The 26,946-nt window shown below is 45.4% G+C and overlaps 1 protein-coding gene across 1 annotated transcript in view; it reads left to right on the top strand.

The window, feature by feature from the left end:
* Window positions 1-6,017: 6,017 nt before the first annotated feature.
* LOC310768139 (IgGFc-binding protein-like) overlaps window positions 6,018-26,946 on the top strand; it is a 45,705-nt gene continuing 24,776 nt past the window's right edge. Inside the window, exons 1-10 of the mRNA XM_083625853.1 lie at window positions 6,018-6,291; window positions 8,357-8,410; window positions 11,879-13,117; window positions 14,561-15,174; window positions 15,716-16,277; window positions 17,684-18,279; window positions 18,944-19,514; window positions 20,243-20,442; window positions 20,687-21,067; window positions 22,041-22,319. Coding sequence (XP_083481979.1) covers window positions 8,359-8,410; window positions 11,879-13,117; window positions 14,561-15,174; window positions 15,716-16,277; window positions 17,684-18,279; window positions 18,944-19,514; window positions 20,243-20,442; window positions 20,687-21,067; window positions 22,041-22,319 — 4,494 coding nt within the window. The 5' untranslated portion in view covers window positions 6,018-6,291; window positions 8,357-8,358. The remainder of the gene's footprint in view (window positions 6,292-8,356; window positions 8,411-11,878; window positions 13,118-14,560; window positions 15,175-15,715; window positions 16,278-17,683; window positions 18,280-18,943; window positions 19,515-20,242; window positions 20,443-20,686; window positions 21,068-22,040; window positions 22,320-26,946) is intronic.

Genomic DNA, 26,946 nt, shown 5'->3' with positions numbered 1-26,946 from the left:
AGGTTCCTGATAACACAGTAGTCCTCTGAACTGGATATAGCACATCCCCCAAACCACACCACACTTCTGAAGGTGTTGCACAATGCCAAAAACTGAATCAGCCCTTTTGCATGAGAGACATGGTCCCCTAAGACTGCTCCAGAGACTTGCACAAACTCTGATTTTGCAAGAGGCCAACGGAATCTGAAACATTTACTTGAACTACACAATGCCCTATGGTTCACCCTGTTGTTAAGTACCATATGAAAACGTGCAAATTCACATTCTGTATTGCTTTCATCTGCAACCTCCGGTCCTACACTGTCCTGCATTGTGGATGCTAATGAGAAGGTCAGACTCCAATTTTGAAAAATTAAGGATGATTAACATAATATTTAGTTGCACAGCAGAGCTCTGAAGCAACAGTGGAAGAGGATTGATGGCCATCTCAGTCTTTCAGTCTGTCTCCCTCCTCCTCACATCTCCAGCAAATGAAACACTGCCAGGTCCATATGCACAGGCAAAGTAGGGACCACAATCAAAGCAGGTACCAGAAAATAGTTTAGTAACATAGGAAGCTGCCTTATACCCAGTCAGGCCATTAGTCCATCTGGCTCAGTATTGCTCACACAGATAGGGAGCAGCTCGTGTCAGGCGGGGTGTCTCTTTCCACCCTACATGGTGATATCATGAACGGAACCTGGGACTTTCTGCATGCTAAGCATGTGCTGTGCTGTGGAGAAGCACAACCGCAATCCATTGCAACACACTCCTGAAACGGACACCACAGTTCCCCAAAATTGAACCACAGGTCGAAATGAACCACAGCTGCCTAAAGTTGCTTCATCTCCATAATGTACCGTTCCCTAAAACCATGCCAGTCCTTTTCAAGCAATGGATTGAGCAACCCCCGATGTTGCAAAGAACTGAAATCAGAGGTGTTTTCCAATGCACACTGTGTCCTAGGGACTTGTGCCTATGCAAATCCTACCTCGCAATCTGCAGTAAAATGGCATGACTCTTTTATTGACATGTGCACAAATCTGGGGGGTGGGGCATGAATATATTGTCCTCCAGAACTTGTGGATGACAAGGCCTGTCGTGCCTTACAATTGGCCATGCTGGCTGGGGCCAGGGAGCGTTGTAGTTCAACAGATACCAAGGGGAGCTAGAAATTCCCCATTGGAACTTCCAAGTGGAGCCCATTGCTGCACAGTGCAACTGATGCCCTGCTTTCATCAGGAATCTATGCTGCCACAGCTTGACTTCAAGGCAGGACTGCAAAGGCAGAATTCGGAGTGCAGCTGGAGTCCGCACCTGATGCTTCCTTTGAAGTCGACTCACCTGATATCAAGGCTTCAGGAGACCCTATCCCTCTCACGGTGGGATGCCAAGAAGCAGAATAACAAGAAGAGTTCTTACCATGTAGTTTATTCAATATTCACAGAGAGAGAGAGATGAAGGAATGCTGTCTCTCTTAGATAATGGCGTTGCTCCAAGTAAAGTCCTACCCCCTCCATCCCTCCTAGTCTACATCACCCCTGCACTGGCTGATCTGTGCTTTCTGCCTCTGAGTTTTCTGTTCTGTTACTCTCAAGTCACGCCTTGTTCTGGGAGGGGGGGGGGGCGTCAGGAATTCTTTCAAGAGACACTGAGTCTTTTAGCTGTCTCTCGTCTGGTGCTTCTTCTTCCTGCTGCTCTCCCAACATTTCCCAGCTCCTCCCCTTCTGCAGACCACTGTTCTAAATCTATACTGTCCTCCTCTTCTTGGGAAGATGCAGGAAGGGGGGAGGTTCCCACCATTCCTCCTAAGTCCATCCCTTGACACCTGACAGTATATGCATGGCATTGACAAATGGGTGACCCCATGCATAGCTAACAGAGGGTGAGCAGAAGCGAAGCTAACTGCTCCGGCACCTGGAGTGGTGCACATGCTGTGCACCCGGGGGTGGGGCTAGCCATCTGTGGGGGAGGGGCTAATGACACTCGGGGCAGGCCACACCCACTTCACCCCCTTCCTCTGCCGGTGAGGGTGGGCCAGTCTCCCATCAACTTGAGAGCAGGGTGGGAAAGTTCATTCCTGCAGTGTTGAATACCCTGTGTGCCAGTGTGGTGTAGTGGTTAAGAGCAGTGGACTCGTAATCTGGTGAACCGGGTTCGATTCCCCGCTCCTTCATATGCAGCTGCTGGGTGACCTTGGGCTAGTCACACTTCTCTGAAGTCTCTCAGCCTCACTCACCTCACAGAGGGTTTCTTGTGGGGGAGGAAGGGAAAAGGAGAATGTTAGCCGCTTTGAGACTCCTTAGGGTAGTGATAAAGCGGGATATCAAGTCCAAACTCCTCCTCCTCCTCCTCCTCCTCCTCCTCCTCCTCCTCCTCCTCCTCTTCTTCTTCTTCTTCTTCTTCCCTGTCCAGCAGCTGTTGTGCAGAGGCATCAAGGCCAATAGGTGCTGCTTCAGGGGTGGGGCATCGCGGAGGAAGGAGTCTCTAGTGGCATCAGGCAGGAAAAAGGAGAGGTCAGGCGGAAGAGAGCACCCTGCCTCCCATATCTAAAGCATCCACCGCCACCCGCCTCAACCCACCTCCAGAGAAGACACAGCTGACCTCTTGTGGTTTCTCCTTTCTTCCTAACTTCTCCTTCCTGCCTTATGAGAGTCCCAGATCACTCTGGGTACCCAGCCTGACCTACAGTGCTCCAGGGCTGTCTCAGTCTGAGTTGGCCAACACCCAGATCACCCCAAACCTGCATGATTTGGTTTGGGCCTCGGGCAATTCTGGCGCACAGCTCTAATGGTTTGTCAGACGTATGGTCCCCCAGCCCATCAAATGTACTGTGGAGAGCAGGAGGTTCAATCCTGCTGGGTGCTGCTTTGCCAGTGCATTCCCATCTGCCTGTGATGGAATGTGGCACTCAGGATGAAAAAGAGTTCTGTACCCCTATATTAAGGTCATGCCCCCTGAAAAAGGATACACCATAACCCCCCTTTTCCGCGCCTGACCCCCCACACATTTGTACTCAACACCCATGGTGGGGAAAGGGAAACACTACAATTCCTGAGAAACTCCTGCTCCTTCTATTTGCCAAGGGGAAAACAAAAGCTTTCCTATTAAGCAGCTAGGGAAATCCCCCACCAAGGACCACTTAAAGATTTGTACTCTAATCTCAACAGCTGCTTTGTTGCACAAGAATTCCCCTTTGTTATTTTTCACCTCCAAAGTTCCTGCTTGCCCTTCATAAGAGGCCCTCTTCCATTTCCCACCCTCCCAGTCAAATCCCCACATTCCTATGTTCGAGAGATCTCGGTTGAGGTCCACTTCGCACCTCTTGAGCAATAGCTCCTTTCTACGGACTCTGGATTAAACCTGAAGGAGGCTGGTAAAAAAATGTTTTTTCTTGGTTTCCATTAAGCTCCTCTCCCTCTCCCTCTTCTGTCTTTATTATTTCCCCACTGTTTTTTGTTTTTTTTTACACCATCTGCATGATCCATTTAAAGCATGCCCAGTACACTTTTAAAACACTTATTTTCCCCAGAGAATCTTAGGAATTGTAGTTTGCCAAGTGTGTTTGATATTGTAGCTTTGCGTTGCTTCTGAATGCTCAACATGTCTTTTATTGCCTATATTGGCAATATGACATGCATTCAGGTACTTGAAATTCTAACCTGGTGCCTTGTTGCTCATTTGCTGTCCAGGAAATCTGAATTTTGCCCCAAAATTTTGCATAGATGAGATCACGTGTTAAGTGTACAATACAGCGGTACCTCAGGTTACATACGCTTCAGGTTCCATAGGTTTCAGGTTACAGACTCCACTAACCCAAAAATAGTACCTCGGGTTAAGAACTTTGCTTCAGGATGAGAACAGAAATCGTGCTCCGGCGGCGCAGAAGCAGCAGGAGGCCCCATTAGCTAAAGTGGTGCTTCAGGTTAAGAACAGTTTCAGGTTAAGAACGGACCTCCAGAATGAATTAAGTTCTTAACCAGAGGTACCACTGTATAGGACAGGACACGGCCCATGGCCAGAGATTATGTGAGTTATAGTTGCAAACATCTGGAGTTGGAGAAAGCCAATGAAAGGTGACATCAGGATTGTTTAGCCACCACTGGGCACTTCAGTGACTCCCATGCATGCATAGTGTGAGGGTGCAAAACAATGGCTAGTGCCTTATGGCAGACTTGCTATGGGTGCTGTAGGAGGGTTGGATCCAGATTAAGAGGAAGAATAATCATTTAGAGGTAGAGCAGCTGATTTCAATGACAAAGGACCCAGGTTCAGTCCCCAGCAGCTTCAGGTAGGCCTGTCTTGGTGTAAGGCAACTTCCTGGTTCACCAAAAGTTGAACTCAGTTCCCACTGTAATTGATATGGTAAGTGAGTCATGTCATAAGCCCCATATGTTGCAACGGGAACAAAGCTCAATGAACTTAGTGTGGATCTAGCCTGGAGCATTTACCAGTGTTGCTATGATCTCTCTTCTTTCAGGTGGCATTGTTTAGTTTCCTGTTTCGCAGATGGAAGTGTGCAGGTTGATCACACACACACACACACACACACACACACACACACACACACACAGGGTTGGCCCTTACAAGAGAGAGATGCAGGTGGTGCTGAGGTCTAAACAACTGAGCCTCTTGGGCTTGCCGATCAGAAGGTCGGTGGTTTGAATCCCCATGACGGGGTGAGCTCCCGTTGCTCTGTCCCAGTTCCTGCCAACCTAGCAGTTCAAAAGCACACCAGTGCAAGTAGATAAATAGGTGCCAGTGCAGGAAGATAAACGGTGTTTCCATGTGCTCTGGTTTCCGTCACAGTGTTCCGTTGCACCAGAAATGTTTTAGTCATGCTGGCTACATAACCCAGAAAGCTGTCTGTGGACAAACACCGGCCCCCTTGACCTGAAAGCGAGATGAGCGCCACAACACCATAGTCACCTTTGACTGGACTTAACTGTCCAGGGGTCTTTTATCTTTCTTTTCCCCCCCTTACCTTACAAGAGCGTTACTGTTTTATAAATGCATAAATTAGATCTCTAAGATGTATAACAGCCTGCAAATCAGAAGGCTTCTGATAACATCTGAATAGTGATCTGCAGGTATTTACCTTGGGCTAAACATACACAAGATCAGTTTCGGCCCCTGAAGATGTGTTTTGTGAGAGGTTGGCCGCCATGGTGAATGGTTTAGAATCTGCAACCAAAGAAGACCTTGTTGTTGTTGTCATCGAATATATACACTATGATATGCAGTGGTCAGCCCTGAGTGCTCACTGGAAGGACAGATCGTGAAGCTGAGGCTCCAATACTTTGGCCACCTCATGAGAAGAGAAGATTCCCTGGAAAAGACCCTGATGCTGGGAAAGATGGAGGGCACAGGGAGAAGGGGACGACAGAGGACGAGATGGTTGGACAGTGTTCTCGAAGCTACAAACATGAGTCTGACCAAACTACGGGAGACAGTGGAAGACAGAGGTGCCTGGCGTGCTCTGGTCCATGGGGTCACGAAGAGTCGGACACGACTAAATGACTAAACAACAACAACAACATGCAGTGGTACCTCTGGTTAAGAACTTAATTTGTTCCGGAGGTCCGTTCTTAACGTGAAACTGTTCTTAACCTGAGATACCACTTTAGCTAATGGGGCCTCCTGCTGCCACCGCGTTGCCGCTGCACGATTTCTGTTCTCATCCTGAAGTAAAGTTCTTAACCCGAGGTACTATTTCTGGGTTAGCAGTGTCTGTAGCCTGAAGCGTATGTAAGTCGAGGTACCACTGTATTGTATTGGGATAAGCTTTCCAAGAGGTTGGCTGTTTAAATTAAAACTGAGCAGCTTATCTCTTGACAGGCTGCTGGCTCCTGGTACCCTTCTTCTGGAGAAGAAGTGACTTCTTGAAGCTGGAATTACGCAGGGCCTGCATGTGTTTAGGTCAGACGGATGAGGTGGATGGAGGAGCAGGGAGGCGGTTCTTCAAGAACTTACAGTCAGGTGGAATCTGGAGGACTTCAGTCTTTCAAAACTCTCAAGCTGTTCTTGAGAGTTGCATAAATCAATCAGAGGAGCCAGAAATACAGATTTATATAGTTGTAGCTCACCATCTCTTGCTTGGCTCCTTTGGGAGGGAGAGTGGGGGAGAAAATCAAACAAAACAAACAGATAAAATAACTGCAGCTGCCTTCCTGGCACAGACAGAGCTTTCAGACCAGTTCTGTGGAATTTCACTTTTTGAGTCCTTCTCTCTATATAAAGGGGAACAGCAGCAGAGAAAGAGTTTTCCTCTCTCCTACAGCAAGCCAAGTTAGAATTGCTGAAAAGTGGAAGGTAAGAGGCTGCTTTGGATTCAGAGTGTTTTTATTGTGATCATTTTCTTCCATTTCTCCCCCGTTATTCCTCTAAGGAGCTCAGGTACCTTATTCTTCTCCATCGTCCCATTTTACCCTCACTACAATCCTGTGAGGTGGGTTTGGCAGAGTGAGTCTTTCTAGGGGTGGATGAATCTGTCAATTCTGGTTTCTCTTAGTTTTCTGGTCTTCTGTTCTCCACATTTCTGCATCAGTGTGCAATTTTAGTTTATTTTTTGTAAGTTCCAATGAAAATTCGGCAGCATTTCAGTGCAATTTTTTATACACCATTTTGCATGCAGTTTGCCCATATATAATACATTTTTGCATTTTCACTAATATATGCAATTCCCCTAACATATGCATTTTTTATTACACTTTGTTTGGTTGGAGAATTTCAATGCAAAATTCAGAGGTACAAATTTCAACAGGGAGCTGTGATTTGATTATTTAGGGGAAGTGCAAATTAGGCAGGTTCACATCAAAAATAGGGCTGTACACTGGATTTGGCAGAAGTCTGAAGTCTGACGCTTGAACTGAATCAGGCCAATTTGGTGAGATCTGTACTTTGGTCACATCAAACAGCCCCCTTGGCTGAGCCTCCCAGAGTGATTTGAGGCTGTCAAGGGTCAAGGCAATGGGCAGGAAGAAGGAAGTTTGGCTGTGCATGCCTGTTCAGTCAAAATGAGCAGTCTTGCCCCAGTGAGCAACTTCGCCACTGAATTCTGCACCAGCTGTTTTGACTAATAAATTTGCATCTGCCTTTAGTATGTCAACATAATAGAGCCTCTGCATGTTGTAAGGGGTCATTATGTACATAGAATTCCCCATTTTTTAGTTTGATTCTGTCTAGTATCTCTCTCTTTTGGAGTAGGAGTGGGTTAAGTCTCCAAGTAGATCTCTGTTTTGTTTCTAGTTGGTAGTGCAGGGTAGCATCTAGCGTACTGGGACCAGAGATTACTATTGGTCCTATTGAAACCTGCTTAATATTTGCAATAAAATCTAACGAACTTATTAAATAACCAGTTCTATTATATGAGCTATTACGGTTTGAAAAGAAAGAAAAAGAATCCTCTAGTGGATTTAGCAAGGTTCAAAAGACATTCTAAATTACCTGGATTGTATACAGAGGAGCACCTTAATTTCCCCCTCCAATCTAGTTTCCAATCTAGTGGCCAGTTCAGGTCTCCATCTGATAACAATTTGCCTTCCTAAAAGTCTTTTAAGGTATTTAACTGGCCTGAGCACACCCAGCTCCAGGAGGACAAATGGCTGGTAGTTTAATTCTTTAATTCTTTATCGACTAACCACAAACTTACAGTAGCTCCTGAGGTGCACTAAGCGCGCACACACACGCGCGTGCATAATGAACCACAAACACTTCTGGTACCTAAGTAGCTGTCGCACCTCCCTGGGCTTATGCTCTGAGCTGGAGTGTTGGAGCAACAATTGGCCACTCCTACACTTAGACTTAAGTACCCTTGCCTGACCACCACCCAGTTTTTAATAGAACTTCAAGCTACACCAACCACAACCAGCTGCAAAAGACATACAGACAGAATTAAAAGAACAGGGTGCTTACTGCATAAGCACATTACGAACCTAGGGATTTGTTTTCCGTACCTGAACTGAGCTGAGCTCACAGTCCTTTCTGGCGGAAGTCCCCTCCTGGCTATCTTTCTTCATTTCAGCAGCCCATTTAGGGATGGGTGGGAAATTATTTTGTTATTGCAGTTAAGCAATCAGAAGAGAGGAGCCCCTTGGCCTTCCACTGCATATCTGGCAGAGATCTACCTTTTTTGGTCCACTGCTGCTATATGGGCCTTTGGAGTTCTTGCAAGAAACAAAGTCCTTTTCCATCACTGCACCTCCATACTGGGAAAAGCTGCTGCTGTTGATTTTTGTTATAGGTGTAGTGCCTACTTCAGCTCAAAGGTTATGTTTCTTCAAAAATCTCCATCATTGCTACCATAGCTTTCTGAATCGAGAAAACCCCGGTCCTGAAATCATGTTTAATATTTATTCCAAAATTCCTTGTTTTGCAGCCATGGCGATGCTGAGGCTCCTCACCCTTCTGGCTGGTTTGATGCTCCTGAGCGGTGAGTAACCTGGGATCAGATCCCTTTTCCTCTTCAGGTTACACATGCAGTTATCAGTATGCATTGTTAGGCAGCACAGCAATGAGGAACCTGATCATGCTCCATATATTTACTAGACTACAACTCCCATCATCTCTCACCATTTGCCATGCTGGCTGAGGCTGATGGGAATAGGAGTCCAGTAACGTCTAGAGGGGTCACAGGTTGCCTAGACCTAATGGCCAAATTACATCCCACATTAAATACAGTATTACACATTAACTCAGAAAAAAGCAAGCTATGGCCTTCACTGCAATTAGTAAAAACAGATGCACCACAATGAGAATCAAAATATTTTGTAGAAAGAAGCAGTTTTATCAAGATGCCTCCCTCCCTACATCACCCTTATCTCTGCTGAATGCATTTGTTTAATCACTACCAGAATTCCGCAAATATTGTGAAATCTATTCTTCCACTGAAAACCTTTGAACAGTTTCCTGGCACTGAGTAATCCGCTGTAGCCACTGGATGTACCTGAATCTGGCCACAACTTAAGCACATACAGCAGTGGCCTGTTTTATTTACTTCACTTCCCATAAGCACTCCAAGGTGATTTAACAATACAGTGGTACCTCAGGTTACATACGCTTCAGGTTACAGACTCCGCTAACCCATAAATAGTGCTTCAGGTTAAGAACTTTGCTTCAGGATGAGAACAGAAATCGTGCTCCAGCGGCGCGGCAGCAGCAGGAGGCCCCATTAGTTAAAGTGGTGCTTCAGGTTAAGAACAGTTTCAGGTTAAGAACGGACCTCCGGAACGAATTAAGTACAGTATTTTTTGCTCTATAAGACTCACTTTTCCCCTCCTAAAAAGTAACTGGAAATGTGTGTGTGTCTTATGGAGCGAATGCAGGCTGCGCAGCTATCACAGAAGCCAGAACAGCAAGAGGGATTGCTGCTTTCACTGTGCAGCGATCCCTCTTGCTGTTCTGGCTTCTGAGATTCAGAATATTTATTTTCTTGTTGTCCTCCTCCAAAAACTAGGTGCGTCTTGTGGTCTGGTGTGTCTTATAGAGCAAAAAATATGGTACTTAACTCAAGGTACCACTGTAATAAGCAGCAACAATTTCAAGTCCAGTACAGAGACTGACTGCAATGGGGTGGAGAGAGAGACTGCACTGGAAAAACTTGCTGGAACAAGAAGCTCTCCAATAGGCCCTAATGAGACAATAGAGATGTTTGTCTGATAGGTAACAGGAGTGAGTTCAAGACGGTTGGTGCCAACACGGCAAATGCCCACTTCCTATATTATGTGGTGCAGAGCTTCTGGTGAGATCTTCTCTGCAAGAGGCCCCCTCTCACAGACCACAGTGATGGGCTGGGTATAGAAGTGTGAGACAATACACTGGTTTAGCCCACTTACAGCCCCTGGGTGGTATCCAATTCACTTGTTCCATTAGCGCAAGGATTTACCCTTGTGCAATGGAACACCCCCTCTCTCCTTGCTCTGAACCTGTGCCTTCCCCAAATCTGCTCAGGAGGGTTCAGGGAACCCCTAACAAATTTAGGTAAGGTTGGGAGGGGGCGAGAGGGAGAACCTTCCATTGTACCCAGCAGCAGTGCATGCACAGTTGTGTTTGAGGAGAACCAAAGCTCACAGGGATAATAGCTCATGGAGTGATGTCCTGTCCATGGGGGTGTGCACATATGGGGTTTTGACGCTTTGTTATGTGAGCTGAGATTACTTTTGTTTTTGCTATGAGGGGAGAGACAGCATGTCTGCTCGCTCTCCCGGACTGCTGATTTATTTTCTCTGCTATAAATAAAGCTTCTTAGATTAGAAAGAAGCTGTGTACGGAGTGTTTTTCTGCACGCCTGAGATTCCTCCACACAAAGCACACACCGCTGATCGCAACACTCTGCTATACGTCCGGAGCAGAGCTGAGGCGCAGCTGAAGCGTGCCGGACTTTCAATTCCACATCATGCACTTTTTTTAGATGAAGAAATCACGAGGACACAATCTAGTCAGTCAATTTCCAGCCACCCCCCTTTTTTTTTGCAAAAGGGGTGACCGACATTAGTACAAAAGCAATTAAGATGTATATGCATTCCTCACTTCAGCTGCTGGGTGTTCTCTCTCTCTCTCTCTCTCTCTCTCTCTCTCTCTCTCTCTCTCTCTCTCTCTCTCTCTCTTTCTATAGCTTAGGAAACTGCACATAGAGCACCCATATTGCTCCTGCTTCTTTCTCATGTGCTGATGATGCACATACAGAACATTCATATCCAGACGGGGGGTGCATTTATTTCTGAATCTGCACCCTATTTTTAAAAAGACAAGCAACAACAACAATGCAATTTATAGCCTGCCTTTCACCAGCGGGTCCCAGGGCAGGTTGCAAGAATCTAAAATTCAACATTAAAACACTTAAAACAAACCAGGAACAGGCGAGTGCAACCAAAGGAAGCAGAGATGTTTTTCCACATGCATTGGCTGAAAGAATGAGTTCTCACAAATAGCAGGGTTTTTTCCTCCCCCCTCCCCTGCCCACATCAATTGATGGGGAGGTGAGAAAGAATCACTTTTCCAGTCCCATGCTGGGCATTTTCCAAAGCACTGAGCATAGGGTTGGCAATGCCCCTTTCACTGCACTCCCCATGCGCATGGGCGCTTCAGAACCCTGCGCAAGGGATTTTGACAGATGGGCAGGACAACTCGCCTGCCAGTGGTGATGTCATAATGACGTCATATGATTGGCATGTGGGTTTTCTCCTAATCCAAAGACTAGACTGAAAGAAAACCAAGCAGAACCAGGGAGGTTTTGCTGCAAAGCAGAATGTGGTGCCGTGAAGCAGATTGTAGGTCAAATGTTTTGTGCTTAAACCAAAGGTGGGGAGCCTGTGTCTTTTCAAATGCTGTTGGGCTCAAATTCCCATCCAAACCCAGCCAGCATGTCTAATCGTCAGGGGCGATGGGAACTGCAGTCCAACAGCATCCTTGATATATAATAAGTTTTCTTTTCATCTGATTTCTTTTTTGCTTTGATATTTCATTGCTATTGTTTTTTTATAATATTTTTTATTAAGTTTTCCATTTTAACAATCCAATTAGATCACATTAAATATTCCAGATTATACAAATACATATCATAAAGTCCAAATTATAAATTTTTTGTTGGGGCTTCCCATGCTTCAAGTTCAGTGGGGTCTGGTCATCTTATCTTTTTACTGCCTTGAGTTTCCAATAGTCCTTTGTTTAAATCCTCCTGTTGTTATCCTCCTTCTTTCATGGCCTCCGAGTTATTTCCACAGGCGAGTTGAAGTGAACAATAATATACTTCTGTGTGAACTTTGTATGACTCCCCCCTTTTTTTTGCAGCTGGTAAGTCTGTTATTTGCAGTATGTCCTCACACGCTGATGTTTACGTCGATATTTCATTGCTATCATTTTCCAAAATCTCTTTGTGAATTTTATGTCCTAACCTCTTCAGGTCATGCCAGCGCAAAGTACTATGGGAAACAATTTGTCACGGCCTTCATGCAAAATTTTGAGACGAGCCGAGCCTCCGAATCAAACTTTCAGCTGCTCCTCACTGGCCACCACAACCTGACTGAAGTAACTGTGTCAGTGAGTCGATCAGCCTTCCGGAAAAGTTATTCAGTTGCAGAAGGTGAAATGGTGCCTGTTCAGATCCCAGCGACTGCAGAAATGAAAGGCAGCACCACATTCGATCAGTCTGTTCTGATTCAGGCTGACAAGGAAATTTCTGCTGTCTTACTGTACCGGAAGTTGTATTCCGTGGCAACCACAGCTCTGTATCCATCCCATGAGCTTGGCACAACCTATTATGTCGTAACCCCGTCAAGTACCAAACCGCCCATCTACTTAAAAGAATTCGCAGTCATCGCTTCACAGTCTCCTGCCACAGTTCGTATTTACCTAAAAGGGAATGTGATCTTTGGTGGGACATCATACGCCGCAGGGACAAGAATCACAGTTTATCTCCGGGCATTCCAGGTTGCCCAGCTGCAAAGCTCAAATGATTTGTCGGGCACCAAGATCGAATCGTCAACACCCGTGGCCGTCTTGAGTGGGCATGTCTGTGTGGTGCAAAATTACCAGTGTGACCATGTTGTTGAGCAGCTGCTGCCGGTCTCCAGCTGGGGCAGCACCTTTGTCGTCCCCCCAGTGTTTTTCCAGACCAATAATGACATTGTGTATGTGGTGGCTTCCCAGGACACTCATGTTGACTATCAGCTGGGGGCACAGAAAGGCTCTCAAGACATGGTGGCTGGTGAAGTTAGGCAGTTTGAGATCCAGTTCCCTAATGCCTTTTACATCTCTGCTAATACTGGGATCCAGGTCCTCTTCTTCTTCACTGGCCTCAAGTCGGGAAACACAGGCTATGACCCATTCCTCATCAACATCCCAGCCACAACAGCTTATGGCCTATCCTACCATGTTGATGGGATAAAGAATTTTGAGAACTATGTCGTTATCATAGCAAAAAGCTCTGAAACCCAGAGGATTACCCGAGATGAGACCGCTATCACCGGCGTTCAATGGAGAATGATTCCCAGGTCACCTTATTCATGGGCTGTATACAACTTGGGCCCCAGGCATCAGTCCATCTCTGTAGCACATCCTCAAACTCCTTTTGGCGTCTTGGTCTTTGGTGGCCGAAACTATGAAGGCTATGGCTTTGCTCCACCACCTTTTGTCTTATCAGGTAATTTAAGTTTCATGTTGGGTTTACATCCTATGTAGATGTATTGGGGTTGGTGGGGAACCAGTTTGCAAGGATAATTTCTTCAGGAGATCCTTAAGCTGTATTTGCCACCCATCCAGTATAAGTTCCTTTTACAGAGATCTCCTGTGCTATGGCCAATCATCTCTTTGCACAACACAGCCAATCATAAAGCATCACTATAGACAGGTCCCTCCCACATCTATCTCCATGCAGGGGTGAATGTGTATATTTGCGTCTCCTCCAGAAAAGCTCATCATAATCTGGCACTTCTTTCTTCTTGATTGCCTAACCGCAACATTGCAAATTTGTTTGTGTATTTAGAATAGTTTTTCTAAAATTTTACTTTTTAGGAAAAACTCGTCACATAGCAAATGTAGCATAAGGTAATTTAAAACATCACACTTAAAAAAACACCCCGAAATACATTAGAATTAGAAACAATAATCTGTCATAAAATCACAATTATCAACAGAATAAAAGCAGTAGCAGCTGCAAGCCAATAACCTGCTTAAAATCACTCCATAAAAGTGATATGTACCTCTAGGGCCCACTGAAAAATTTGTAGAGATCTCACTTAGAAGCAAATTCCACTGATGTGTGGCCACCACCAAGAAAACCCTGCCACATATGCCTAGCAATTTTATTTCTGTCACAGGTGGGCACACAAATGAGTCCTCTGATACAGATGTATCAAAGCATACGTGACTCTCCAAAGTTCTTGGGATGGGAGTGTTTACAATAAGATTGCTTTTCCGTGATTTTATTTATTTGATGCATTTATATTCCACTTAATTCTTGGTATTTCGAAGCAGTATACGTAACGGCAACCATACATAAAATGAAGCCATAAAAGGATAGCAAATTATCAGAAGGGCCTGTGGGTAGCCATGTTGGCCTGACGTCCCATTTGATGATCCTATCACTTAATTCCAAGTCAGCTGACAATAAAACAACTCATTCCCTCTTTAAGTGCATTTATCTCAGGATGCGGGTGCCTCTGCGGTCTAAGTCACTGAGCCTCTTGGGCTTGCCGATCAGAAGGTTGGCGGTTCAAATCCCCACAATGGGATGAGCTCCTGTTGCTCTGTCCCAGCTCCTGCCAATCTAGCAGTTTGAAAGCACGCCAAAAAAGTGCAAGTAGATAAAGGTAAATGGCGTTTCCATGCACTCTGGTTTTCATCATGGTGTCTCGTTGCACCAGATGCAGTTCAGTCATGCTGGCCACATGACCCGGACAAATGCCGGGTCCCCTGGCCTGAAAGCTAGATGAGCGCTGGAACTCCATAGTCACCTTTGACTGGACTTAACCATCCAGGGGTCGCTTACCTTTTCCCTTTACTTATCTCAGTTAGCAAAGATATCTTGATAGACCTATAGACCTGAGAAATGACTTGAATGGGTTTTAATCCTTGTTTCAATCAGATTCTGAACTGGCTCCAATATCCTGCCCTGAGAACAGCCACTATGAGTCCTGCGGAAATGCCTGCCCAGCCACCTGTTCTGACCGAACCGCTCCAGAAACGTGTGATGATACCTGTGTGCCAATCTGCCAGTGTGACGAGGGCTACATCCTCAGTGATGAAACGTGCATCCCAGTGGAGAACTGCAACTGTACCTATAACAACAAGATCTATGGTCCGGAGGAGGAGTTTTGGACTGATGAAAGCTGCCGTAGTCGCTGCAAATGTAACCCCAGATTAGGGAGGGCTGTGTGCCTGCAGGATTCCTGTAAGGCCAGAGAGAGATGTGCCCTAGTTAATGGGAACTGGGGCTGTCATACCATCAGCTATTCCACCTGCATAGGAACTGGAGACCCTCACTACACCACCTTTGATGGAAAGAGATTTGACTTCATGGGAACCTGCATTTATCAAATGGCTGGAGTCTGCTCCAAGGACCCCACTCTCACCCCGTTTTTGGTCACAGTGGAGAACAACAACCGAGGCAGCAAGGCGGTGTCCTTCACCAAAGTGGTGACACTAGAGGTCTATGGCATGACCATCAGCCTGAGCCAAGAGCATCCACGCAAGATTAAGGTATATATGCTAGGCGACAAGAGAAGATTGGGGGAACTGTTTACATACTTTGCTATGAGAGGACCAGCTGGTACAAGGGTAGGGAGTCATTCATTCATCACCAATCATTCTCCTCCCTCCACCCTTGCAGACTCGTTTCCCTGGCAACAGTTTAGGGATAGGAGCTGAAGAATTACTCTGTGCTGAGTGGCTGCTATATTATATCTCATACACATGCAATGCTGGATAGCTACCACCCCTGGCATCTGGTGCCTGACTCGAGGGGAGCACAGTAGAGGATTTAGGAAGAGATGGCCAAGTCCGCCTAAAAGCCAGTGGAACATAGAGGCTCTGCCTTCATACAATAGATTTCTGTTTTAACTGTCCATAGGAGAAATGTGTCCCCTTGTCCCCATAATTTTAGTCCTCTCATCTGGCAACTAATCTCTTTCACCAGCTTCAAAACCCTGAATAACATAATTCTACATTTGTTCATCAGTTAATCACCATCCTTTTCTGATTTAACTGAAAATCCCTGGATGGTCACTTCCATGTTTTCCAGGTGAATGGAGTCTTTGTGGACCTGCCTTTCTCCTACGAAAATAAACTGAAGGTGTACATCAGCGGAGTCCATGGCTTCATCAAAACAGACTTTGATCTGAGAGTCAGCTTTGACTGGTACAGTTATGCCAGGGTCATTATTCCCAGCACTTATGCCAATGCTGTGTGTGGACTGTGTGGCAATGCCAACCAGGACCCCAGCGATGACTTTGCTATGAAGGATGGAGCTCAGACAACAGATGAAATCCAGTTTGCAGACAGCTGGAAGTTGAAGGAGGTCCCAGGATGCTCTGCAGGATGCATTGACTGCCCAGTATGCAGTGAGGCAGAGAAGCAGACCTACAAGGGGGACCAGTTCTGTGGGATCCTCAAGAGAAGGGATGGGCCATTCAGGCAGTGCCATGAGACCATTGACCCAACACCTTACTTCGATGATTGCGTTTTCGACACATGTCAATACAAGGGTCATCATGACACTCTCTGCAGTGCCATCAGTGCCTATGTGACAGCCTGCCAATCTTTGGACATTGAGGTTGGGAAATGGAGATCAGACTCTTTCTGCAGTAAGTATTACTTCCTGAATCTCAGTTTTATTTTTGCTCCAGAAACGAGTGTGGACATCCTCTGTGCAGATATTCTGCACAGACAGAATGCATGGATTTCAGGGCATTTCAAGGGATCCAGACCACACCAGAAATTGGGCAAGCAGAATCATCCTGTTGCTCCTTCTACGTGGGGAGCTTTCTTCAAGTGGCTACTGTGAGAGCGGGGTAAAATTAATGGCTTGTCTAGCTCCCTAAGCTCTTGGAAAAGGACCGTAGCTCCACAGTAGAGCTTGTCCTTTGTATAGAGAAGATCCCAGGTACAATTCCCAGCATCTCCAGGTACCATTGGGGGAGAACCGTGCTTGAAATCATAGAGTATTTTTGCCAGTCTGGGTAGACACTGCAGAGCTAGATGGATCAGTGGACTAGCTCATAGGAATGTAAGAAGAGCATGATGGAGCCGGCCAATGGCCCATCCAGTCCAGCTTCCTGTTTTTGCAGTCATGCATCTATGGGCAGTGGCGTAGCGTGGGGGGTGCAGGGGGGGCGGGCCGCACCGGGCGCAACATCTGGGGTTAGGGCAAATCCATGGGTTAGGGGGCGCAAATCCACGGGTTAGGGGGCGCAAATTACTTGCCTTGCCCCGGGTGCTGACAACCCACGCTACGCCACTGTCTATGGGACACTCTAAAGTAGGACTTGAATGCAATAGCATCTCCCCACTTGTGATTCCCAGCAATGTACACTGTCTCTGTGTCAGGGACTGGGCAGAGGAGAAATGGTGGAGACTACCACCACCCCAATCTCCCAGAACCCAGCAAGCCTTAAAAGTAGGAGAGCAAAGAGCTCAAAGACAGAGGGCATGTAGCAGCACCCATAGAAGTGACAAATGAGGAAGTGGGAGAGGTGGGGGGGAGGGGGGAGATTCACTCAGGACAACAGCATTATCCAAGCGGCTGGGCTTTATAGCAGCTCTGTGTAATAGTGAAATAAAAAAGGACGGTAAGATACCTTTCCTTTCCTTTATACCTTCCTGAGCAGCCTGCTGGGAGCCGCTGACAGTATCCCGACACTCTGACAGTAGAGGTACAATAGAGCCACAGTGCTTAGTAGCCATGGCTTGGCAGATATGAGGCAGTTTGTATTACAGTCATACCTCGGGTTGAAGTAGCTTCAGGTTGAGCATTTCCAGGTTGCGCTCTGCGGTGACCCAGAAGTAACAGAGTGTGTTACTTCTGGGTTTCGCCGCTTGCGCATGTGCAGACGCTCAAAATGATGTCACGTGCATACACGGATTGCGTTCGCTTCAGGATGCGAACAGGGCTCTGGAATGGATCCTGTTCGCATCCAGATGTACCACTGTATATTACAATGGTCAGGGGGAAAGAAAATAACACACCTCTCTACTCATTCTCTCCTTCCAGGCTTTTCCTGTCCACGCAATTCCCACTATGAACTCTGTGGAAATGCCTGCTCTGATACATGTGGGAGCGTCTCCTCCCCAATAATGTGTGATGCTGCATGTACCGAAGGGTGTGCCTGTGATCCTGGATTCGTGCTCAGTGGAAATCAGTGCATCCATCTTGCAGAGTGTGGCTGTGTGCACCAGGGCAGATACTACAAAAAGGGAGAGGAGTTTTATCCCAGTAGCTCCTGCCAGGAGAAGTGCCGCTGCCTGGACAATGGAGCCACCAAGTGCCAGCAGTTCTCCTGTGGAGCGCATGAGGAGTGCAGGGTGGAGAACGGCATCCAAGGCTGTCACCCTGCGGGATATGGTACAGCTATAGCACTTGGTGACCCCCTTTATATTTCCTTTGACGGACAAAGCTTTCGCTTCCATGGTTCCTGCACTTACACTTTTGTCAAAGTCTGCAGCACAGACCCTCGGCTACAGAATTTCTCCATTTTGGTGGAGAACGAGAAGCTTGGAAATGGACACCTTGCTCAGATAAAGAAGGTTCTGGTCTCTGTTCATCAGCACACTATTGTCCTTGAAAGGGGAAGGAAATGGATAGCTATGGTATGTATGGGCCACTCATATCAGATTATTATTACTATTTGAAATAAAAGGGATGCGGATGGTGCTGAGGTCTAAACCACTGAGCCTCTTGGCTTGCTGATCAGAAGATTGGCGGTTTGAATCCCTGCAATAGGGTGAGCTCCCATTGCTCTGTCCCAGCTCCTGCCAACCTAGCAGTTCGAAAGCACACCAGTAGGCAGGAAGGTAAATGGTGTTTCTGTGTGCTCTGGTTTCCGTCATGGTGTCCCGTTGTGCCAGAAGTGGTTTAGTCATGCTGGCCACATGACCCGGAAAGCAGTCTGTGGACAAACTCTGGCTCCCTCGGCCTGAAAGCGAAATGAGTGCCACACCCCATTGTCGCCTTTGGCTGCACTCAACCGTCCAGGGGTCCTTTACCTTTTACCTATTATTTCAAATGAATAACATGTCCTTCTCATGCAAACAGAGTCCAGGGCAGCTTGCAGTCATAAAATTACAGGAAAACCATTTGGTATAATAATTAAATTGTTTTTAAATAATGATGACATTTCTTTAGATCACTGGAATGAAAAACAGCATGTGCAAAAGGATATGTGTGTGTCTTTTGTATATGTGTGTGCTTGAGAATTTGCGTGTGCTCAGAGCCGACCCCATGAATTTGCTTCTTTCTTCTTGGCTCATGCAGGTGGATGAAGAATTCTGCACTTTGCCAGTGAATAGAGACGAGGGGAAACTCTGGATCACTCAGGAGGGGATCAATATAATTGTCCATGCATCCCTTGGCCTCACAGTTCTTTATGATACCTCTTCCTACGTCCGTGTGTCTGTCCCCAGCACCTACCAGGGACACATGTGTGGTTTGGGTGGCAATTTCAATGGCGACGAGAGGGACGATTTCATGCTGCCTAGTGGGGAATCTGCACAAACGGTGGATGAGTTTGGGGCCTCCTGGCAGGTCCCTCTGGATGGTGCCATCTGCTCCAATGGCTGTGGTGAGGAATGCCCCACTTTTGATACAGTCCAGACAGCACCGTATGAGAGTGACGACTCCTGTGGAATGATCACGTCCGAGACAGGGCCATTCAAAGACTGCTCCTCATTAGTAAGCCCCTCAGATTACCTTGAGCAATGCCTGTATGACTTGACTGCGGCCAAAGGGGAGGAGGAGTATCTCTGCCGAAGCCTTCAAGCCTATGCAGCTGCATGCCAGTCTGCTGGAGTCAAGATTGGAGCCTGGAGAACAAAGTCCTTCTGTCGTAAGTTGGATGAAAAGGTTTCTTCATCTCTGCCTTTTCGGTAGTGAGTCTCTCCAATACCCAAAGTAATATGAGCCTTTGATTGAGCTATGTTGGTTTCAGTGCTATGAGTTTACTTGTCTTTCTCTCCCACGTATCTTTCTATCCATGGAGAGGACACAAAATAGATGAGTATATTAAAACCCCATGTGAGGAATGTTCAGTTCTCAAGATGTTGTTGCACTACACCTCCCACCATCCCCGTGCATTGGCCATCCTTTCTGTGTCTGATGGGCATTGTAGTGGAGCGACATCTGGAGAAGGTTCCCCATCCCTGATAAGAAGCAACAAAGGAGAAAGGAAAAGTGAGAGACAGAGCTTTGAGTTTTGGAAGTCTAGAGACATCTTGAAGGGAATGCGTACCTCACTGGGTATCTGATGAGGGCAGTGGATTTCCAGCTTTTTACAAAGACTTTGCTGTCTCTGACTTCACCTATGCTTGACGTGCGTATTTGTAAAGAAACCCAACTATTATTTAAAAGCCATAAGTCTTTGGTGACCTCTCCTCCAAAGGAAACCTGCTGTTCCTGGAACTTCTCATAACTTGGTGAAGTGGTGTGTGCATGTATAACAACACAATACAGAGAATAGAAAATAGCTGAAAAGAAAACCTGCTTCTTAAGAAGACTCTTTCCTATTTTATGTAATGAAGAATGTCTGGTAAACATGGCTTTGATTTGTCTTCTCAGCCCTCACCTGCCCAGCCAACAGCCACTATGAGACTTGCACTGGATCTTGCGATTTCACCTGTGCCAGCTTGTCCACTGTTGTGCAGTGCTCAAAGAACTGCTTTGAAGGCTGCCAGTGCAATGACGGCTATGTGTCTGATGGGGATGCATGTGTGCCTATGAACAAATGCGGCTGTGTGCATAATGGTCTGTACATTAAGGTAAGGCCAGCTTTGCTGGTGGAGCATCATGAACGTTGAATGAAAATGGCGTGCCTGTGGTACAAGCATTTGCTGTAGTTAGATCACTGTCTCTTTCTATTCCTACATGTAGATCTTGGAAGGACAGCAGGCTAATTTTCACAAATAAATAAAATAAACAACAACAAAAAAGCAGTGTATTTGAACGTTCAGACTCTTTTCCAGCTCTCACAGCTATGTCCCTTTGTCTGGGATTTCCCTACAGGTTGGAGAGGATATCTTCTCAAGCAACTGCACGGAAAAAATAACTTGCAATGCCACAGGTCAACTTGTTTATGAGAAAACCAGATGCCAGGCTGAAGAGATATGCACGCTTAGAAATGGAGTGCGCAGCTGTGAAAGCAAGGAATACCAGTGCATACTCACTCCAGGAGCCCGACTCTCTACCTTCGATGGTGCTTCGCGCAAGTACCTCTGCAGTGGGGTTTATGACATTGCCACCGTTTGTGATGAAAGTGTCCCCTACTGGTTCAGGGTGTCAGTGAGCATCGGAAAGGACAGTGACGATGTCTTGGTAGTTGGGAGAGCGGTCCATGTTTTCTTCCAGAATGCATCCATCACTCTTAAAAGGGACCACAGGACATGGGTAAGAGAAAGTCAGGAGGAACAGTGTGTTAAGATCTGAGAGCCATTAGTAAAGTATTGGGCTCGATTGCTGTCCCCTCCCGTTCCTGCACAGCCAGGAAGAGGAATAAACCTTGATTCAGTTGTATGTCCTGCTATGCCTGGCCTCTCATTATGTACTAATTGGGGATCAATATATTTTTGTTTAAGAAAAAGATTCTTGGCAATTGCAAAACATGCCAATTTCAAACAATGGATGATGAAGCTGGCTTGTTTAATGAATCTCAATTCCTGGTGAAAATTGCAGGTGAATTTATTCCTTCTCCTGAATGAATGTGGGGAGAAGAGGGTAACACTTCAACATGAGGCTTAAAAGATCTGAGCACAGTTTAGCATTACATGGGAACTGGTCCAGTGTGGGAGGAATCTCCTGATAGTTTATGCCAGGGCTGTAGATTCAGAACTGCTGAGAAACCCTCGTTTTTTAAAGAAGCATTTCTTCTTTATTGTAATCAAGTGTTGTGCTTGCTTCTTCATCCAATGCATGGACTGATGGGGCACCAGCAGATTCTGTGCCTCAGAGTTGCCCTATGATTCTGTGGAAGGATCTCTATCATTGACATTTGCTCTTTTGCTCTGCAGCAGTGTTAAAGCGAATCAATGGAGAGAATTCATAATCATATAAGACTTTTGTTCTCAGAACTTTTCATCTCATCTCTCCAAGACCAACTTCTGTGGGAATTCAAAGGCAGCATCCATTGGCAGTTTCTCTTCATTGTATTCATTTAATATTACCTGAGCTAGAGCATGCAACTTCTGTTTATTCATAACAGGCTCCAGTGTTTTTTGACTTCCAGTTGCAAAGTTTGACAGCCTCTGGGGTGTTCCATCTGACAGTATGTGGGGTTGGCGTGGATTTTGGTTCTCAGGCTGCTGCTGGCTTCTTGGCCTTCACTCGGTGCCAGATCTCATGTCCCCTTCTTTATGTGTTCCAGGTAAATGGACGCCTGGTAAGGCTGCCATACAGAATTTCCCAAGCCATATCTGTGAGCGAAACTCAGGACGGGATCCTAATTAACCAGGCCTCTCAGGTGCAGGTTCACCTTCGCTCTGATGGGGAGGTGACAGTGGGAGTCAAGAAGACCCTCGCAGGAAAGCTGTGTGCCCCATGCGGAAACTTCAATGGGAACAGCTCTGATGACTTGAAGCTGCCCAATGGGATGGTCGAGACAAACATTGCTGAGCTCCTACATGCCTGGGAGGCCAAAGACTTCTAATATTAGTAAGATCGCTGTGACTGTTTATTGTTTTTTTTTTTTTTATTATTATTATTATTATTATTATTATTTAATTGATATGCCACTTAATGCCAAGATGGCTTCAAAGAGATTTGCCAAACTTAGGCTGGATCTGCACTGACCTGTTTAATGTTACAGTGGTACCTCGGGTTACATATGCTTCAGGTTACATATGCATCAGGTTACAGACTCCGCTCACCCAGAAATAGCACCTCGGGTTAAGAACTTTGCTTCAGGCTGAGAACACAAATCATGCTCTGGCAGCGCGGTGGCAGCGGGAGGCCCCATTAGCTAAAGTGGTGCTTCAGGTTAAGAACAGTTTCAGGTTAAGAACGGACCTCCGGAACGAATTAAGTACTTAACCCGAGGTACCATTGTATTAGAATGATTTTAGATATGTCGTTCTGAAACATCACAGGGCACACTTGTAAATTAAAGCATTTTTAACCCCTTTTTTTGGTCAAAACGCTGTCTCCCTACTGCTGGTTGCTGGTTGCTCTGCAGTGCCTTCCGGTGTCGCATTTTAATAGCACATTATGAACATTAAAAGTAGGACATCACATGTCCATATACATCATCAAAACCCTTCCTTAACGTGAAAAACCACGAGTGTAGATCTGCCCATAAGAACCTACATTGTACTGCATCATTAAAATAAAGAATAATTAAAAATACACTGTAATTAAAACCTAAAAGAAAAAAAATCCCATTAAATATAAATGTCCATTTATCTTTAGATAAATGTGCTAATCATGGACATTTATAATTAACGGGATGTTTCTTTCTTTTTGGTTTTAATTACGGTGTATTTTTAATTATTCTTTATTTTAATGATGCATGATTAGCATATGGATACCCACTAAGTGTCCAGGAAAAAACAGGACATCCCATTTGTTGTGGAAGATCGCAAAAGCCATTTTGGGTGCTGTGACCTCCCATGCTTTCATGTTGCGCTCTCATGCAGCATCCCCAAATGCGCTCTGGAAAAGCACTTTTTCCAGGGTGAGGTTGTGGCAAGGGTCAAGTGACTCACCTGGGAGCGTGTCCCGGAAGATGTGTGTCCTGGTTTTTGAAATGAAAAAAATGAACAGTATGCATATGCAGCGAGGCAAACACATTAAAACAATGCAGCAATTAAAGCAGGAGGCCCAGGCAAAGAGATCAAGGGAATACCAGTGTAAACAGGTGTATTTTGAAAAGCTGGCAGAGTGCCAGTACAATTGGGTCTGTCGTATTTAAGCAGGGAGTTCATTCCACAATGCCAATGCAGCCAGTGAAGCCCACCTCCTAGTCATCACAAGCTGAGAATTATTGGGCTAGACAAGTTCCATTTGTTAATCTTAATTCCCTTACTGGGCAACAGAGGGGAAGGACTGAGCCACAATTACCTTTTGCCTTGTGCTTTCCACGTACAGCTCCATGCTTTAAAGTTCCAAGTCTGAGCGCTCTCTCTCTCTCGCCCCAGAGCCTTTCCTGCTTTCACCCATCCATCATCTACTGGAGGAGGCTGTTTCATAGCCCAAGCCTAGTCATGTTTATTCAGAATGATTTCAGCTGGAGTTGCTTTCACATATGTATGTTTAGAGTGGCAGAGCTTGCACATCACAATACGTCTGAATTTCTGGCTTGTTGTGGTTTAGATCAAAAAGAGGATGTGGGTGCCCATGGCCCAGTCACTCCTGCTTTGCTTTTCCACTGGTGAGAATGGGGTAAACCAGCCAGAAAATCTGGGCTTCCTATTAACGTTCAAATCAGGGATTGTGGTTTGTTGCTCCCACACTTAGTAAGAGAACGGCAAGTCATGGTTTGTGTTTGGCTAGTGGTTGTGGCTTACTGGAGAACAACAAACGATGACAGCTGAATTGGATGTTATAGGAAGTCAAAGTTTCCTGGTTTATTTATCCTGCTCAAGCCAGCAGAGGGTAAAGTTGGAGCAATTGGGCACCAGAACACCACTTGCTCACAATATACTATGATGTGTAATGTCTCTCCTGCATTGGTTTCTACAGCCACAATGTATTCCCCTGGGAGTGGGCCCAGCCAGTGCTCATTGGACAGCTGGGCCTGACCCCTAGCATATGTCCGCAGGTTATTGGTTGGCAGCCCCATTGTAGCCCACCCAGCTGCCAGATTACTAGCCTGGCCCGTGGTCTGGTCCAAACACTGCCCACCTTCAAAGGTGTGCAGACATGTCAGCATGAACTCAACCTTTGCTTTTGGGCAGTATAAGCCAAAACAGTATAGGCAGTGTAAGCCAGTGTATAGGATCAAGCTGTAAGCCTTTTAAAATCTCTTTTCTTTGTGAACTCCAGAACCGCTGCATCCTGGAATGATTCCATGCACATTTCCCACCCTCTTCTCTGACCTGGACCTATCTCCTGAGTCCAACACACGAAGCAGAGTGAAGGGACGCCATTTTGTTCAGTGTAATCACAGGAGCAGTGAAATTATTCTAAACCAGTAAATATCACATTCTTGCTCGCCTCAGCCCCCTGGATGCTGCTGTATGGAAAAGAAGATTATTAATGCTCCTGCAAACCGAAGAAGAAAATATCAGAAGCCATAAAGTTCTCAAACTGTGAACTTAACAGCCATCTTGTCCCAAGAGCATCATTTCTGGAACATTACGGCATTTCAAGGGCAATAGCAAATATCTGAATGCAATAAAGGGAAAAGTTAGCCTCCAAACAACAGAAGTAAAATTGCCTGGAGCTATTAGTAGCAGTGCAGAAAACTGCAAAGACTTTTAATGTTTTGTATTTTTTTAAAAAAATAATTGTTATTTGATTTTACAAATTCATTCACATCCAAAATCAAAAATAATCAAAATTAAACAAGATTCTTCTGAATCTCGGGACTTCCCCCCTCCCCTCCATGGGTTCTTTGGTTAACTTTTTCAACTGCATACCATAAATCCTCCTAATTTTCAGGCTTCCATTGTATCCAAAGTCTATGTAACATTACAAGAGTTCTTTAAGACCTTCCAAAGAGTTCAAATGTTTACAGTGGTCTGTCAAATATAGTGTAAATTTCTCCCATTCTTTGTTGAAGTTTAGATCCTCCTGGTTTCTGATTTTCCCAGTCATTCTCGCCATCTCTGCATAGTCCAGTAGTTAATGTCTGCCAATCCACTCTGTAGGGACCTTGTCTTTTCAACTTTTGGGTCATCTTGGGGCCCCAAGGCCTTCAGCCGCTTTGCTCTGATTTTCCACAAAAATAACCCATAACAGCAAATTGCCTGCTAAATAATTACCACTGTTTGTAAACAGGCTGTATTTCCATTCAAAAAAACATTGCTAAAAACTTAATCATTTTTATTAACTGTATTTGCATACAAGAAACGACAGATAGTTTTAAAAGGTGTTTTAGTTTCAGAAGATGCATGGACCTCAAAAGAGGTATTCCCTTCCATCTGGGAGAAGCAGGCAGACCTCTGCTGAGGCGATGCCTGCCACCCATAGATTTATTGGACTTAGATTAAAAATAATTAACATTTTAAACTCTTTTTTTTTAATGGCATGATTAATTGGAGGCACATTCTTAATTCAACAAATGTGTTGTGAATACCTCCACATGTGGTGGGAGTGCCCCAAAATCCAACTCTTCCGGCCATCAATCAAGAAATATGCAAAATAACTAAGCAAGTATTAGAAATCACCCCAGAACTGGCCCTACTAAACATCCCACTCACATCACAAAGAGCTCATAACCCACCCACTCTCAGCACCCAGAAGCATCATATGCAGACACTGGAGAGACCTGTCAGGAGTAAGCATGGATCAATGGTATCACATAGTATGGGAAACAGCCTTATTAGAAAAACTAACCAACAAACTGAAACTGCCACAGGGACAAATAGACAACAAGACAACAACAAGAAACCGCCAACAGCATACAAATCAATCTGGCTAAACTGATCCAAACACACACACACACACACACGAAAACAAATTTCACTACAGCCAATCAAAGACAACCAACCACACTCTAGGCCTAGGCCACCCTCAACCTCTCTCATCACCAAAGAAATACAACAAGCGAATAGTAAAGAGAATCCACACAAGTGACGCTGACACAAAACACCACACATACACTAAGTAGAATAGAAACATTGCCACCGACCCCACCCAACTCTCATTCCCCCTCCACCTCTTTCCCCCTTTTCTTCCTAATGTAACACTAATGTCTCACAGCAAATGAAACTGATCTGTAGAAAATGCAACTTGAAAAAAGAGACAAATGCACGTACTTTTGTAAACTAAGAAATCTTTAATAAAAATATATTAAAAACAAACAAACAAATATGTTGTGAAGTGTTGTGTAGATCCCAAATGGTTGTTTCGAATGCCAGTCCTACTCAGTACATGCCCATTGAAGTTAATGGACATGACTAACTTTTAGATCCTTTAATTCCAGTGGGTCTACTCCAATTTCTAATAGCAAGACCAGACACCTTCATCTGTCCCAGCTGCAATAAAGAATATATCCCCTGTATTGGTCCAGTGTTTTGTCCAACTATGCTTTCCTTGCCTGTTGTGATCCTACTTAGGGTGACTCAACTCAGCCCTACTGAATGTGACTCTGCTTTTCTGGATGAGACCCC

Source organism: Podarcis filfolensis (genome assembly GCF_964270895.1).
Source record: "Podarcis filfolensis genome assembly, chromosome: 8".
Classification (NCBI taxonomy): domain Eukaryota; kingdom Metazoa; phylum Chordata; class Lepidosauria; order Squamata; family Lacertidae; genus Podarcis; species Podarcis filfolensis.
This window is presented reverse-complemented; position numbering and strand designations above follow the sequence as displayed.